This window comes from Fulmarus glacialis, unplaced genomic scaffold (assembly GCF_000690835.1).
Source record: "Fulmarus glacialis isolate BGI_N327 unplaced genomic scaffold, ASM69083v1 scaffold1004, whole genome shotgun sequence".
Classification (NCBI taxonomy): domain Eukaryota; kingdom Metazoa; phylum Chordata; class Aves; order Procellariiformes; family Procellariidae; genus Fulmarus; species Fulmarus glacialis.
In genome coordinates this window covers 43,566-55,642 of record NW_009207199.1, presented here as the reverse complement: position 1 = coordinate 55,642, position 12,077 = coordinate 43,566, and the positions used below count along the sequence as shown (strand labels likewise).

General features: G+C 46.7%; 1 protein-coding gene across 1 annotated transcript in view; it reads left to right on the top strand.

Moving 5' to 3' along the window:
- CACNA1I (calcium channel, voltage-dependent, T type, alpha 1I subunit) overlaps positions 1-12,077 on the top strand; it is a gene marked incomplete at its 3' end in the record, with an annotated part of 69,337 nt that overhangs the window by 14,130 nt on the left and 43,130 nt on the right. Inside the window, exon 3 of the mRNA XM_009575984.1 lies at positions 4,805-4,902. Within this exon, the coding sequence (XP_009574279.1) occupies positions 4,805-4,902 (98 nt within the window). The remainder of the gene's footprint in view (positions 1-4,804; positions 4,903-12,077) is intronic.

Below are 12,077 nucleotides of genomic sequence, written 5' to 3'. Positions count from 1 at the left end.
GAAAGAGACAAAAGGAATAAAGAGGAAGATGGAAGAGGAAAGAAAGGATTAGGAAGGAAATTGAAGGATATGAGGCAAAGTGGAGAAAGATGAAGGAAAGGCAAGGGGTGAATAGAAAAACTGGAAGTTAAGGAGCAAGATTAAAATGAGACGTGGAGATATTGCGGGCGGGCATGAGTCAGAGGGGTGTAAAGAGAGGGGGGTAGGGAGGAGATGGGATACCTTGAGAGTGGGGAGGGAGGCAGAGCTCGAGCGGAGAGGCGTTCCCTGCCAGGCATCCCCCCTGCTTCTGCAGGATGAACCCCATGCGTGCAGCCGGTGCCCCTATGCCATTTCCCACCCTGTCAGCGTTCCCACCATGCATCAACCTTGAGCTGTATGGCGTGGGGACGGTACGTGTGTCAATCCCCACTCCTTCCAGAAGAGTTTCATGCAGAAAGTTTTGAAGAAGAAAATCACTAGTGAGGGAAGAAGAATAACTGTATAAATTCAATTATCTTGACAACTCAGTACTCAAATTCCATCACAGATCAAGAGTTTCTCTCTGATTTAGCATAGTTCCAAGTTCCTAACCTGCCCCTGCACTCTCCCACCCACGCCAGAGGCCGCAAAATACTTTAGCGGTGCCAGAAATGATCTGCTATTTCCCTCGGGAGAGGTGCGTTCCCCCCTGCCCCATCGCGGTAAGGGGAAAGGACAACTCACAACCAGCACAGGCTTTTTTTTTTTTCACTTCCTAGACTTCGTCTGACTGTCCCTGGACCTTAAAGAAACTAAGGCTTTTACAAACAAGATGTGCTTAAAGCAGCCAAGAAAGAGGGGAGAACTGGATGAAGGGCAGTCAGGTCACGGGGGCTACCCTTGCTCGTGGCACCAAGCTGCCGCAAAGCAAGGATAAGGAGCCTGGAAAGCTCCTGGAGATTAATAAGGAGGCAACCGTTTTGTACTAGCTTTAACGTTTCCCTGCTCTTGGTTTATGAACACCCAGCAAATACACGGTTCCCGGGTTGCTGGTGCGATAAGGATCCAAGCACTGAAGATCAGCTGCCTGCCTGAGAGTCCAAATAAGCACCGTGTGCCTAATCCACCATCACAAGATCTTGAGACACAGACGTGGGAAAATGTGAACTTCCTGACATAAATCTGCTGCCAGTTTCTGGCTGATCGCTTTTTGTGACATGCCCTTTTGACTCTCTGTCAACCGGTTACCACCTCCACATGTGGCAGTAGGAGATCAGGTACAGCCCAAACCTAGAGACGTTACGTGTATAGGGTTTCCAGGCAGTGGGGAGCAGGGCTAGCTGGAGAAAGATAAGAGCAAGAACAGCTGGGCTGGCAATCCCTGAAATGCTGCAGATGCCCAGAGACTCTAGCAGAGTTGCTTAGAGATCCCATTTCATTAGAGAAAGGAGGCAACATTTGGATTCATCGATTTTACCTACACAGAAAATGTTTTTTTTGTGTTAATCAATGGAGTTTCATTTCACCCCGGTCACCTGCAGTCCATCATGGTATGGGCATGCTACCCTTGTGCAAAGAGAAGTGTGAACATAAGCTGATGCTAAAGCCATCACTAGGAACGAAAAGGCGAGAACGAGCGGCCTTAATGCAAAATTGCACTGGAATTGTGTTGGAGTTGTTTTGGATATGATTTACATGACTACAATAGGCATAACTCATCTGCAGGGATTTAAGCATCCTGGATATGTCTCTGTTATTGCAGCCAAGACCAGGAGGCCTCAAGAAAAACCGTAGGCAGAAGGGGTCTGCTAAGCAAGCCAAAGCCCTGGGGCCTGCTAGGGCTGAGCTTGTTTTTGTTAGAAGGTGCTCTGTGAAAAATTTAACTGTTGCCCTTCTCTGACCCATCCTTGGGAACAGCCTGCTGTTCTTATTGGCAGTGATTGACTGTTCGGCATTTTTTTCCTAGCTAAATTGGAACATAATCGCAGCAGATCTGCAGCCACTGAGGGCTGCAGGAGGTTGCTCACTGGCTGTAGGAACTGCACAGTTGCAGCTAGGGTAGCATTTGTTTTGCTCCAAAAGGACCTGTGCTCGCTACTTTGATGATTATTATTTTTCTAGTGACATGTGGACAATGCTATATAGGTGGAAAGCTCATACCACCTAGGAGAGGGCAGCAATGTGCACCTGGTTAAGGTGACTCCCATTGTAATGCCAGCAACATGGCTGTAGCCACAAGATGACAAAACTCAAATGATTTGTAACCAAAGGTTCTATTTTTAAATGAATGTTGTATGGCTAAGTCTAAGAAAAGATGTCACCTCTGCCCACTGATTTCATCCCGGCCCTAGCTCTGTGCTGTTCCCCTGTGCTCAATTTCTCTGAGGGTCACGGTGTTCTTCAGGACTTCTCATTTGGTCGCTTGCAGTTCAGAAAAGACCACTTTTTGAAATTAGACATATTTTTGGGCTATCTGCTTATTTGGTATCTGACAGAGTTGCAGGTTGTTCTGCTACTGCTCAAAAATGATTTTTTTGCCTTCAGAGGTCTGACCTCAACCCAGTGCTCTAGGGGATGTGTTTTTTTAGGAGAGGAAAGGATGTTCTGTGGGACTTCACCAAGGTTGGAGACCTTTTTGTTTCTGTGCATATACCTACCTCCTATAACAAACTGCAGCATAGGGACTCCTTCAGTCATGAAGTTGCCTCTACATGTCAGGTCTCTGTGCTGTGAAGAGATGTTAGTCCACGTCCTGGGAACAATACAGCCACATCTATATGGTGCTTTGCCTGTAACTGTTGTTCCAAAGTTTCAGCAGGTTTGGCTAATTCCGGAGTGACAACATGCTGATGAGGCAATCTTGCTTTATGCTTTTGGAGCAAGGTTGATCAGTACTTACTCAAGGCCCTTTGCACTGTGTTCATCTGTACCACACAGTTATGTCCTTTGCATGATGCCCCATGTCCGTGCATTTATATCAGTTTTTCCTCCTTTATACACAATTCCCAATTTCATCTGACTGGATCCCAAGCCTCTGTCTATCACTACTGCTTTCTGTAGTATCGCTGCTTGGTTTGGGGTGGGGTTTTTTTGGGTTGCATTTTTTTGGAGGTGTGAATATTTTGATTATCTGCATGAAATCCCTCCTCTCTCCTTCTGCACTCAGTGTATGTGGAACTGACAGCTCCAGGGAGGTAAATGAATGCCACTGCATTTCAGAGGAAGAATTATTTCATGCAATTACCCTAAAAGTGCATGAGAGAACAGAGTGAAAGGAATGAGGGAGAGAAAGAAAGAGAGCATGAGAGAGAATAATCACAACACTTCAACAGGTTTACCCCATTGTGTTTGAAAATCTATCACTCTGACAAGTCCCTTTTGTGAAAGGTGTAGACAGATAACTAGACATTTGCTCTTCAAGGTCCTTTTGAGTGAAGAGGGTGATCGATGGAAGGATCAGTCCGTTTCACTCAAGTTTCACTCAAGTCCTCTCCCTGATATTTCTTACGGACTGGCTGTACCCCATTTCCCTCTCAACATCTCACTTAGGCTCCCTGATTCACTCCTTGGTGGTTCCTGGGCAGAGGGATTTGGGTGGACTTTAAGCTACCGGACTATTGACTTGTGGGTCTTTCTATAGAAAGAGTGATGTTTCTGGTTTAAGAAGGGGTGCAGGAACAAAAGTCTGCGTCCCCTGTTGCATCCCCATCTCTTGAACATGTTGGAAGGAAAAAGGAGCTTTTTGTAGCCTCATTATTCACATCTGAGAAGACATTCAGGAGAAGCAGTTCCTGTCCTGATTCTGCTGCTGTTTCACCTGCCAACTTTGTCACCCTCTTGATCCCCTCTGCACATCAGGGTTGCCCCGGGGAAGCTGGTGACAACAGCCCATGTCTTCCCAGAAGCCTCATGCACCTATGTTCACTAAAACATGCAAAATGCTTTGAGATCCTCAGGTGGAAATTGCTGGCCAGGGTAAATGGTTAGTATAATGCAGTTTCTCGCCATGCTTTCCAAGAGGCAGGCGAGTTACTGGACATTTGCCATACTGGGCAAGGAGGGGAGCACTGGGATAAGGGATGCTGGGCCAGGTCACTTTTTTTCACCTGCACCTGCTGCTCTTGCAGCAAAGCCAATGCATTAGTCATAGCTATTTGCACTTTGAGGTTATTTAGGGAGTATGCTGTTGGGTTAGGAAAGCTAAGGTCTAGCATATGTCCTAAAATTAGGCTTTTCCCCTTTTGGTTGGTGTCAGAAAGGAGTGATTCACAGCTACGGGAGAAGCCTTCCCACCTGTCCGAAGCAGTTACCGCTTTAAGTAGAGAGTTTGCTTCTATGTGAGGTAAAACAGGTTAGCTGAAGCCACCTCCAGGTACATCATCCTGCACTGGGAGATGAGGGGAATATGGGGAGCACCCCACTGCGCTGCAGGTAACGCTCAGCAGCCCCCTCCCTTCTGGCCTCGTGGGAAATGTCCACCCTGCATGTGTGCCCTCGCCAGGAGCACATGCTCCTCATTGGGGCATCTTCTTGCAGCTCCTTTCCCTCCTGACAGTCGCAGCAGGTAAGTGTTATCGCAGCTCCTGGCCTGCGTCCTCACAGCACGCTCTCACTGCTTGCTGCCTTGCTGCCGTCCCACGGACAAGCTGTGTTTTCTGGACAGGGAGCCGTGAGCTCCAGTCCTGCTCCCGGAGGCTTCAGCTTTGCTCCCAAAGACTCAAACTTCATCCCCATGATTTCCAGGAACCCTTCAATGAAGAAATGACGACTCTGTGACTCAAGCCAAGATTTTGGATTCTTTTAAACTTTCTTTTTCTCTCTGTCTTTCTCCCCCCTTCTACAGGATGGTGGAGTACTCCCTGGATCTCCAAAACATTAACTTGTCTGCAATCCGTACTGTCCGTGTCCTAAGACCCCTGAAAGCTATCAACCGTGTGCCTAGTAAGTCATGCTTCCCTCTCACACTTGCTCAGCTTGGGTTGTGGGGAATGTGTGATCAGTAAGGATGTGTGTGGTGGTGTTTTCCAGGCTGGGTTCAGGTGCAAACTGTGTGGAGGCTGCTGCACGGTGTGTGCAGGCTTTCCCCATCATGGGGTCAAGAGGTGTTGTTGGATGGGCAGGAAAATTTCAGTCTCCCAACATATCTGCCCTGGTCATCCTTCACGCAGGGCCATGCTGATGGCTCAGGAGCTGAAGCTGAACAATGTGCAGTAAAGGAAGGGTTTTTTTCTCACTCTTACTGAAGGACATCACAGGTTTGATAACATCTGCAGCCTCAAAATGGATGTGTGTGAGGTCTGGAGAGGGGTGAGCTGGTGGAAGCAGGGAGAATTGGTTTGCTCAGGCTTTCACGCGCTCTTCCAGATCCTCTCATCTGAAAAAGTTTCATGCCATTATGGCTTAGGGGTATGTAGCACCGGCTATTTTGTCTCTCCTCCTCACCCTGTGCTTTGTGCTCCCTCTTCTGTGCTGACTGTCCCCACTGCGACCGGGCATGTGTGTATGAGCTGGGCTGAGCGCCACTGGGCATAGGGCTGCCGGGGCTGTGCGCCAGCCTGGATGTGTCAGCAGCCGAACTGCTGCTCGCCAGCACCATTCAGGTCTGAGACACGTTCCCCAGCTCAGGTCTGCATGCAAAGCAGAGGGGTGCTGCAGCCCTGAGATGCAAGACGCAGCGCTGGGGCACGTGCCCCGCACACGCGCTGCTCTCGCGTGCTCTGTACTGGTGGCCCCTCCACAGCCCTCGCCTCCTCCCTTCCCAGAGGATGGAGACAAGACCAGCCTCTTTGCCACGCTTTGCAGCTTTTATTGGTGCTGAACTGTTTCTTCCCTCTTCTTCCCTTCCTCTGCCTCACTTTTTTTTTTACTCAAGTCACTGTTGTTCTCCCTGCAACCCTGGCGCAAGTAAGCAGGCGTTGCCATCGCTATTTAACTTTAGGAAACATCGATGGAGGTGGCTCAGGCTTCTCAGTGGTTGTATTTGGGCAGATGGAAGTGAACCAGCGGGCTGGTTGCATGCTGTTTGGGGTCAGGTCACTGAACTCGGCTTGTTGTGTCACTCCAATGTTTCTGGCTGTCCCCTGTGCAAAGGCAGCAGCTGCCACATGCAGCCCTGTGAGATTTTAGGTGTTTCTTCCACAAGTTTTTCTGTCTTGCAGAATGGCAGGAAGTGTCTTTGCTCTTCCCCATAATCTCCCTAATCAGGCTGTCTGCAGTGGCTAAGACCTTGCCAGAGCTCTCCTAATCCTTCTCTCGAGCTCAGGTGCTCCTTTTTCTTTTCCAGACCTGAGGAAGTTTACACAGTTGACCTCCCACTCTGCGTCATATGTTTTTCCTTGTGCCAAAGTCACTTTCACGATGCCACCTATTTCTTGACCATGCTATGGAGGCAGATTTCAGGGTCTCTGGCTCCATGCAAAGCCATTCTAGAAGGTCTTGTCCCTCTTCCTGGGTGTATTTTTATCTCTGGGCAATAGCCAGGGACAGAGGGTGCTGAAAGGCATAATGGAGGAACTGAGGCACGGTCCTGTACGCCCAATGTGGCAGGAGGGCGCCAGGCAGAGGAGCAGCTGGTTTGGGCACTGAGTGCACACCCAAGCATATAACAGGTCCATCATGGGGTGATACAGATGGGAGCCAAGAGCAACCTTTTGGCTATCGACTGTTAGCAGAACAACTTCCCCAGCCTGCCTCCATTTCTCTGCCCCTTTTCCAGAGAGGAGAGGGCTGGGAGCCAGCCACAGTCCTGGCTGTGGGCAGGGGTGAGGGGGTGGGGGGGCATCTCTTCTGTGAGGAGGTGGCCTTGAGGTCATGCATGGCAAGCTCACCCCTTCCATGAAGCGTACAGCCAGCTGTGTGAGGGCAGTACCGTCCTCATGTTATGCAGCCCCCTTTCCTCCCTGCTTCGTAAGAAGTCCTGTGAGTCTGTGCTCAAAGACCACTTTGAGGCTGACCCCTGTTATCAGGGTAGACTTAACCTTGGTGGTGAATGGGAACATCTTGAACAATATCCAGTTGACTCCTGCAGACGTCTGCCATATTAATTGCTGGACACCAGCGGTCAGGAGCAAAGCTTGACTGACAAAAAGTCGAGGCCTTGTTTTATTCCTATTTTACCTCTCGGAACAGCCAGAGTCACTCCGCCGTCCGCAGGAGCTGCCCCGGGGAGGAGCGGTGTGAGTGGCATCAGAACTGGCCCATCAGGGACCCGCTCCATCCATGCGGAGGCACCAGGGACGCTTTCGATCATCTCGCCTGACCTTTGCAGAGCACAGGCCGTTGAACTTCCCCTGACTGTCCTGGCCGTGATGCTGCCTGTCTGCTCCTTTTATCAGTATAAAACTTCACCTGTATGAAACTGATGCTGTTTTAATTCCCACTCTGTGGTTAAACTTTTATGTATCTTTCTTGCTACATAAATCTGTGGTTGTATGCAGAGAACATTTTGGAAGAGAGACATCCTGCCATTAATTAAAAGAAAAGAAAAAAAAAAAAAGAATCACATTCCCTGGGAGAGGATGCACTGACTTGAGGGTTGAAAACTGGCAAAGAGTCTGTAAGCAAAGGCTTGTGATAAATGGGAATGAGCTGCGTTGAAAGAAGGTGCTTAGTGGGGTACAGCAAACGTAATTAATGGGACCTTTGGCCACAAATCTTTTTTTAATGTCTTTTTAAAGTTCTTTATTTCTGATCTGAAGCAAGAGGAAAGCATTAGTGAGATGTACTGATGATATGAAGCTGGAGGAGTTGCAGGTGCTAGCAAAGAAAGAGGGGAATAACACAGTGGGAGGCAGAGGGAGATTGAGGTCTTGGTGGGAGCGTGAGATATTTGGGGAGGGGCAGGGGGGTTAATCCCAAAGGCAGATATTTGGCCATGTTCAGAAGGCTGCGATGGGACAATGTGGCCCAGCGTTCACTGGTGGCCATTTAAAAGGCTTCCACGCAGGTACCCAGGTAGGGACCGATTTTCACAGAGGAGTCTGGCCGTGTGGACTGAATAATGGCAATTTATTATCAGGAGAATGGACAAAGTGATTAGGAACATGAGTAATTACTGCATGAGTGGAAGAGTGCTGAAGTGGTCTGTCTGGGTAGATTATTTAGCACCCAAAGAACACTAACACTCTAATAATCAGCCAGCGTTTGAAAAATCCGCATACAGAAGTGAGAAAGTTCTGGACAAATTTGAGAGAAATTTCGTATTACATGAAGCAAAAAAAGAAATGATGCCAGAAAATTAGGAGGGAGGAAATTCAGAATGTCTCTTAAGGAAACAGTAGCAACATGGTAGAGGAAAAAGTATCACCTGTTAAATAAGTTAAATAAAATTATTTTATATTCTTGTCAGGTGGGCAAGGCTGAAGTTTAAATGCCCAAATTGGATATGTCTAAATTCTGCTTTCCTGTGTTCATTCTTAACATGTTACTGAAAGCCCTTCCTTACAGTGAGACTTGTGAGGCTTTGAAACAATATCCCACAAGGAACTGACAAATGCTATTTGTGTGTGCCGTACTCATTATGTATAGTGTAAAGGATACATAGACTCTCCTACCTGAATCGTGACAGAAGCAGAAAAGGACATCCAGTGTAACCAGAAGGTGGCAAATGTCCCTTAAGGAAGAAGTCCTCCACCCAGTTCGTAATTAGGCTGTAAAACTCGCCGCTACGGGAAGTCCTTCCAGCCCCAAATCAATTAAGAGGCACTGTGTAAGTAAAGTAAGTAAAATGGGGTTGTCCAAGGGATGAGAGCTCACCTGGAGACACTTCTAGATTTCAAACCTCTTTGCTTCAGGGAGCAAGTAGCTTCTTTAGCTACTTGGTTATCAGCAATTGATTGCATTTCTTGCAATTCTCAGCAGGATGTGCTACTGACCGTTTTGGATTTCACTTCTGGATGAAGAAGTCTGTGGCTCTGCCCTGCCTGATCATTCCTCCATTTGCATGTCGTCTTTGAAGTGTACTAGAGAAAACATGAAGCACCCTAGTTTTGTGATACGTATCACACCTTCATTAGTATTCCTGCTTACCTCTTGCATTACTGACTATGCTGCCTTTTGGGGTTTTGTTTGAAAATGCATGAAACAAAAAATTAGAGATTGTTTTGGTCCTATTACCACGTGATTCAATTCCATGGCAGTCAGCTGGTGTGACAAGCCCTGCGAGTCACCAAACAAGCGTAAAGAGCAAAAAAATACCCTCCAGGCCTCGGTCAGAGGTAGTTGCATTCCGCTCTGGGCATGTCTGTGTCCTGGGCTTGGGGTGAAATTCCACATCCATTTGTTGTTATTATCCTTTTGTGATTGTGTGGCAGGTTGCTAGGTGAAACGCTGTTTCTGCTAGCTCTTTCATCCCTTCTTCTCATGGCAAGGCACAAGGTTTGGGGGGAGCCTGGTTTTGTTTTATTTCTGCCTGTTTTTGAGCAGGGTGTCTGTAGTAATTTCTGATCATTTGAATTTCTTTTGCTTCTGTTATTACGGTTTTTTTACATTGGAGCAGAAAACGTTTCTTCAGTTTACTCTTTCTTGTTGCATTGGTCTTATGCAAAGTAGAGTCCTTGCATTGTGTTTGATGTCTTCCAGTTTCCACTTACAATTTAGTAACTGGTTCATCATTTGGAAGCAGATTACTTCAGCTGAGCACACTGTACGGAAGTGAAGGAGTCTGTTGCAGTGTGTTGCATAGCAACTTTATTGAATAGAAAGTGTATGCATGTGCTAATACTTGGTGTGTAAGTGTAGTAATACTTATGTGGAGGTACAGACATTAAAAAATATAATGTTATATTCTTATTAGTAGCTGTGCAGGAAATAGAATTTCAGATTTGAGGGAAGTTCTGCTCTTTCTAAATGTGTTTTTTCTCAGTTAGAACAAGAATAAGCGTTTCCCATCCATTTTAATACAGTTTTATCTGCCTAATTTTGGGTGGTTTGTTTGGCTTTTTGATTATTTTCCTAAACTTTGATAAAGAAGTTTAAAAATCAAAAAACCTCAACCATGCCATTCTAGTATAAAAATGCTTTCCTCTCCTCCTGTCCTCCTTTTGTGTTTGCTAAATGATGTTTCAGTAATTACACAACACTGAAGTGTTTCCATTTCAATGAAATAGCATTTTTTTGCTGGTAAAAGTGCTGTGTAGGAAAATCTTGGTCTAGCTCCATTTTTCTTTATTAATTATTGTAATTATAGTAGCTCCATGGGTCCAAATAGACTGGAGTTTTCTACTTTTCTTCTACAGATCTCAAAGATATAAACCAAGGCTTGTTAGTTTAATCTTTCTCATGTTTCAGACCAGGTGAGTGAGACCCAGCGAGTGTCACCAGCAGACTCAGGAATACAACTGACATCTCCTAACTCAGCCCTGTGTTCAGCTCGCTAGACCAAAGCACCAATATAAAAATAGTCTGAAGCAGCTGAACCCTGGAATGGGAAAAGCAGATGTTTTATATTTATATGCCTGCCTTAAATCTGTATTCCATGCCGAGCTACCTGTGTTTGGTGCTGTAACAGTGCCTGAGACAGAGTGGTCTGGCTATGAACCCCACACTTGGCATGGGGGAAAAATGATGACATTTACTTCTCTAAATGTGTTTTTGAAGAACTAATTTCACTGATGAGCGTGTGTGAAATTAGCTTCTGACTGAGATATATTAGGCTGTAAAACAGTCTCATTTACAGCTAGATTGGACAAAAAACAAGCGCATTTGACAGGCACAGTCCTGCCCTAGCAGTTGGAAATGCAAAGGGATTATGAGGTTCCTCTTCTAAGACCACCCCTACAGGGTCTTTACTTCAGATGCCTCAGACTTTCTGAAAGAGAACTGTCACTTGCTTGTTCTCTTCCAGCATTGATTCCCTTTCAAAAACGTACTCTTCCATTTGGCTCTTTTGAAAGCACATTTTTTCCCCTCACGGCTTTATTTGTGAAGCAATAACTGAAACACAGACATTGTTGTATTTTCCAAATATTTAAATTTACCCCATCCACAGTTCTTCGTATAAGCTGCTCTGTAAATATTTATTATCACATCTCAGCGACACACAGACCATGCTTACAACCATGTGCAAATGTGTACACACACAGATTTATCCACACGCAGGCACAGTCCTGAGCAGGTTAGTACAGGGACAAGAGTGATGTTCTCTCGCAGCATCCATACACAAAATTTAAGAGGTCAAAAAGCCCTTTTTATTCCCTGGTCAGGCTATGTGTGACTCAAATGCATTCAAAGACGAAGCTGCCAGCTTTCTGTAGGCTCTGTCCCGGGCAGGCAGGCAGTGAAAGGATGGAGAAAAGCTGACAGGGGATGGACTCGACTGTCGGGGTTGAGTTCAGTCTATATCCTCCCTTCCCAACCCAATCTCCTAGCCAAGTGGGGTGAAGCACTGAAGAGAGCAATGTGATTTATGCCTGGAGCAGGCCATTAAAGGATGCCTTGCCTTGGAGAGGGGGGTGGATCAGAGATGGAAATGTAACTCAGAGCTGCACTTTCCTATATGTGCAGCTCTTTATCAAGTCGGTCGAGCCCTAAATCAGACAGGCGTGTTCGGGATGCAGGGAGACAGTGCAAGGGGGAGCAGAGCAGCGTGAGGATCAACAGAGAGGAGAGCAGAGAAGGAGCGGAGCTCAAAGGAGAAATGCACGGGAGGCAAGTGGCAGGGTTTGCCAGGCACAGCACGCGAAGGCGTGATGCACCTCGGTGTGTAGGATAATGCAGAGAAAGTGGGGGCGGAGGGAGGGAGAGAAGGGGAGGAAATCAAAACCGAAACAAGGGCAATTGACTCTCAGATAAATGCGCTGGATGGGTTTGCAAATCAAGGCTTCTCTGGGGCTTTTTAACGAACTGAGCGGGCTGTAACAGACCCACATCTCGTAGTGCTGGAGGGAGTCTTCAGTCACTGAAGACAGGCTCCAGTTTTATTTGCTTGTTGTCTGATCTTAGTGCTGTTTTTCCTGTGCATTCCACAGTGTGCAATATATTGCCACATGTTTAAATGGGTAATCAAAGTAAATTTGGGAGAAAAAAACCAAACCAAAACAAAAAGAAAGTTATATCCCTGTGTTAGTGTAGCATCATGGGAGGGAGCTGGGGAGCACTGAAGTGGAGGAAATGTAGAC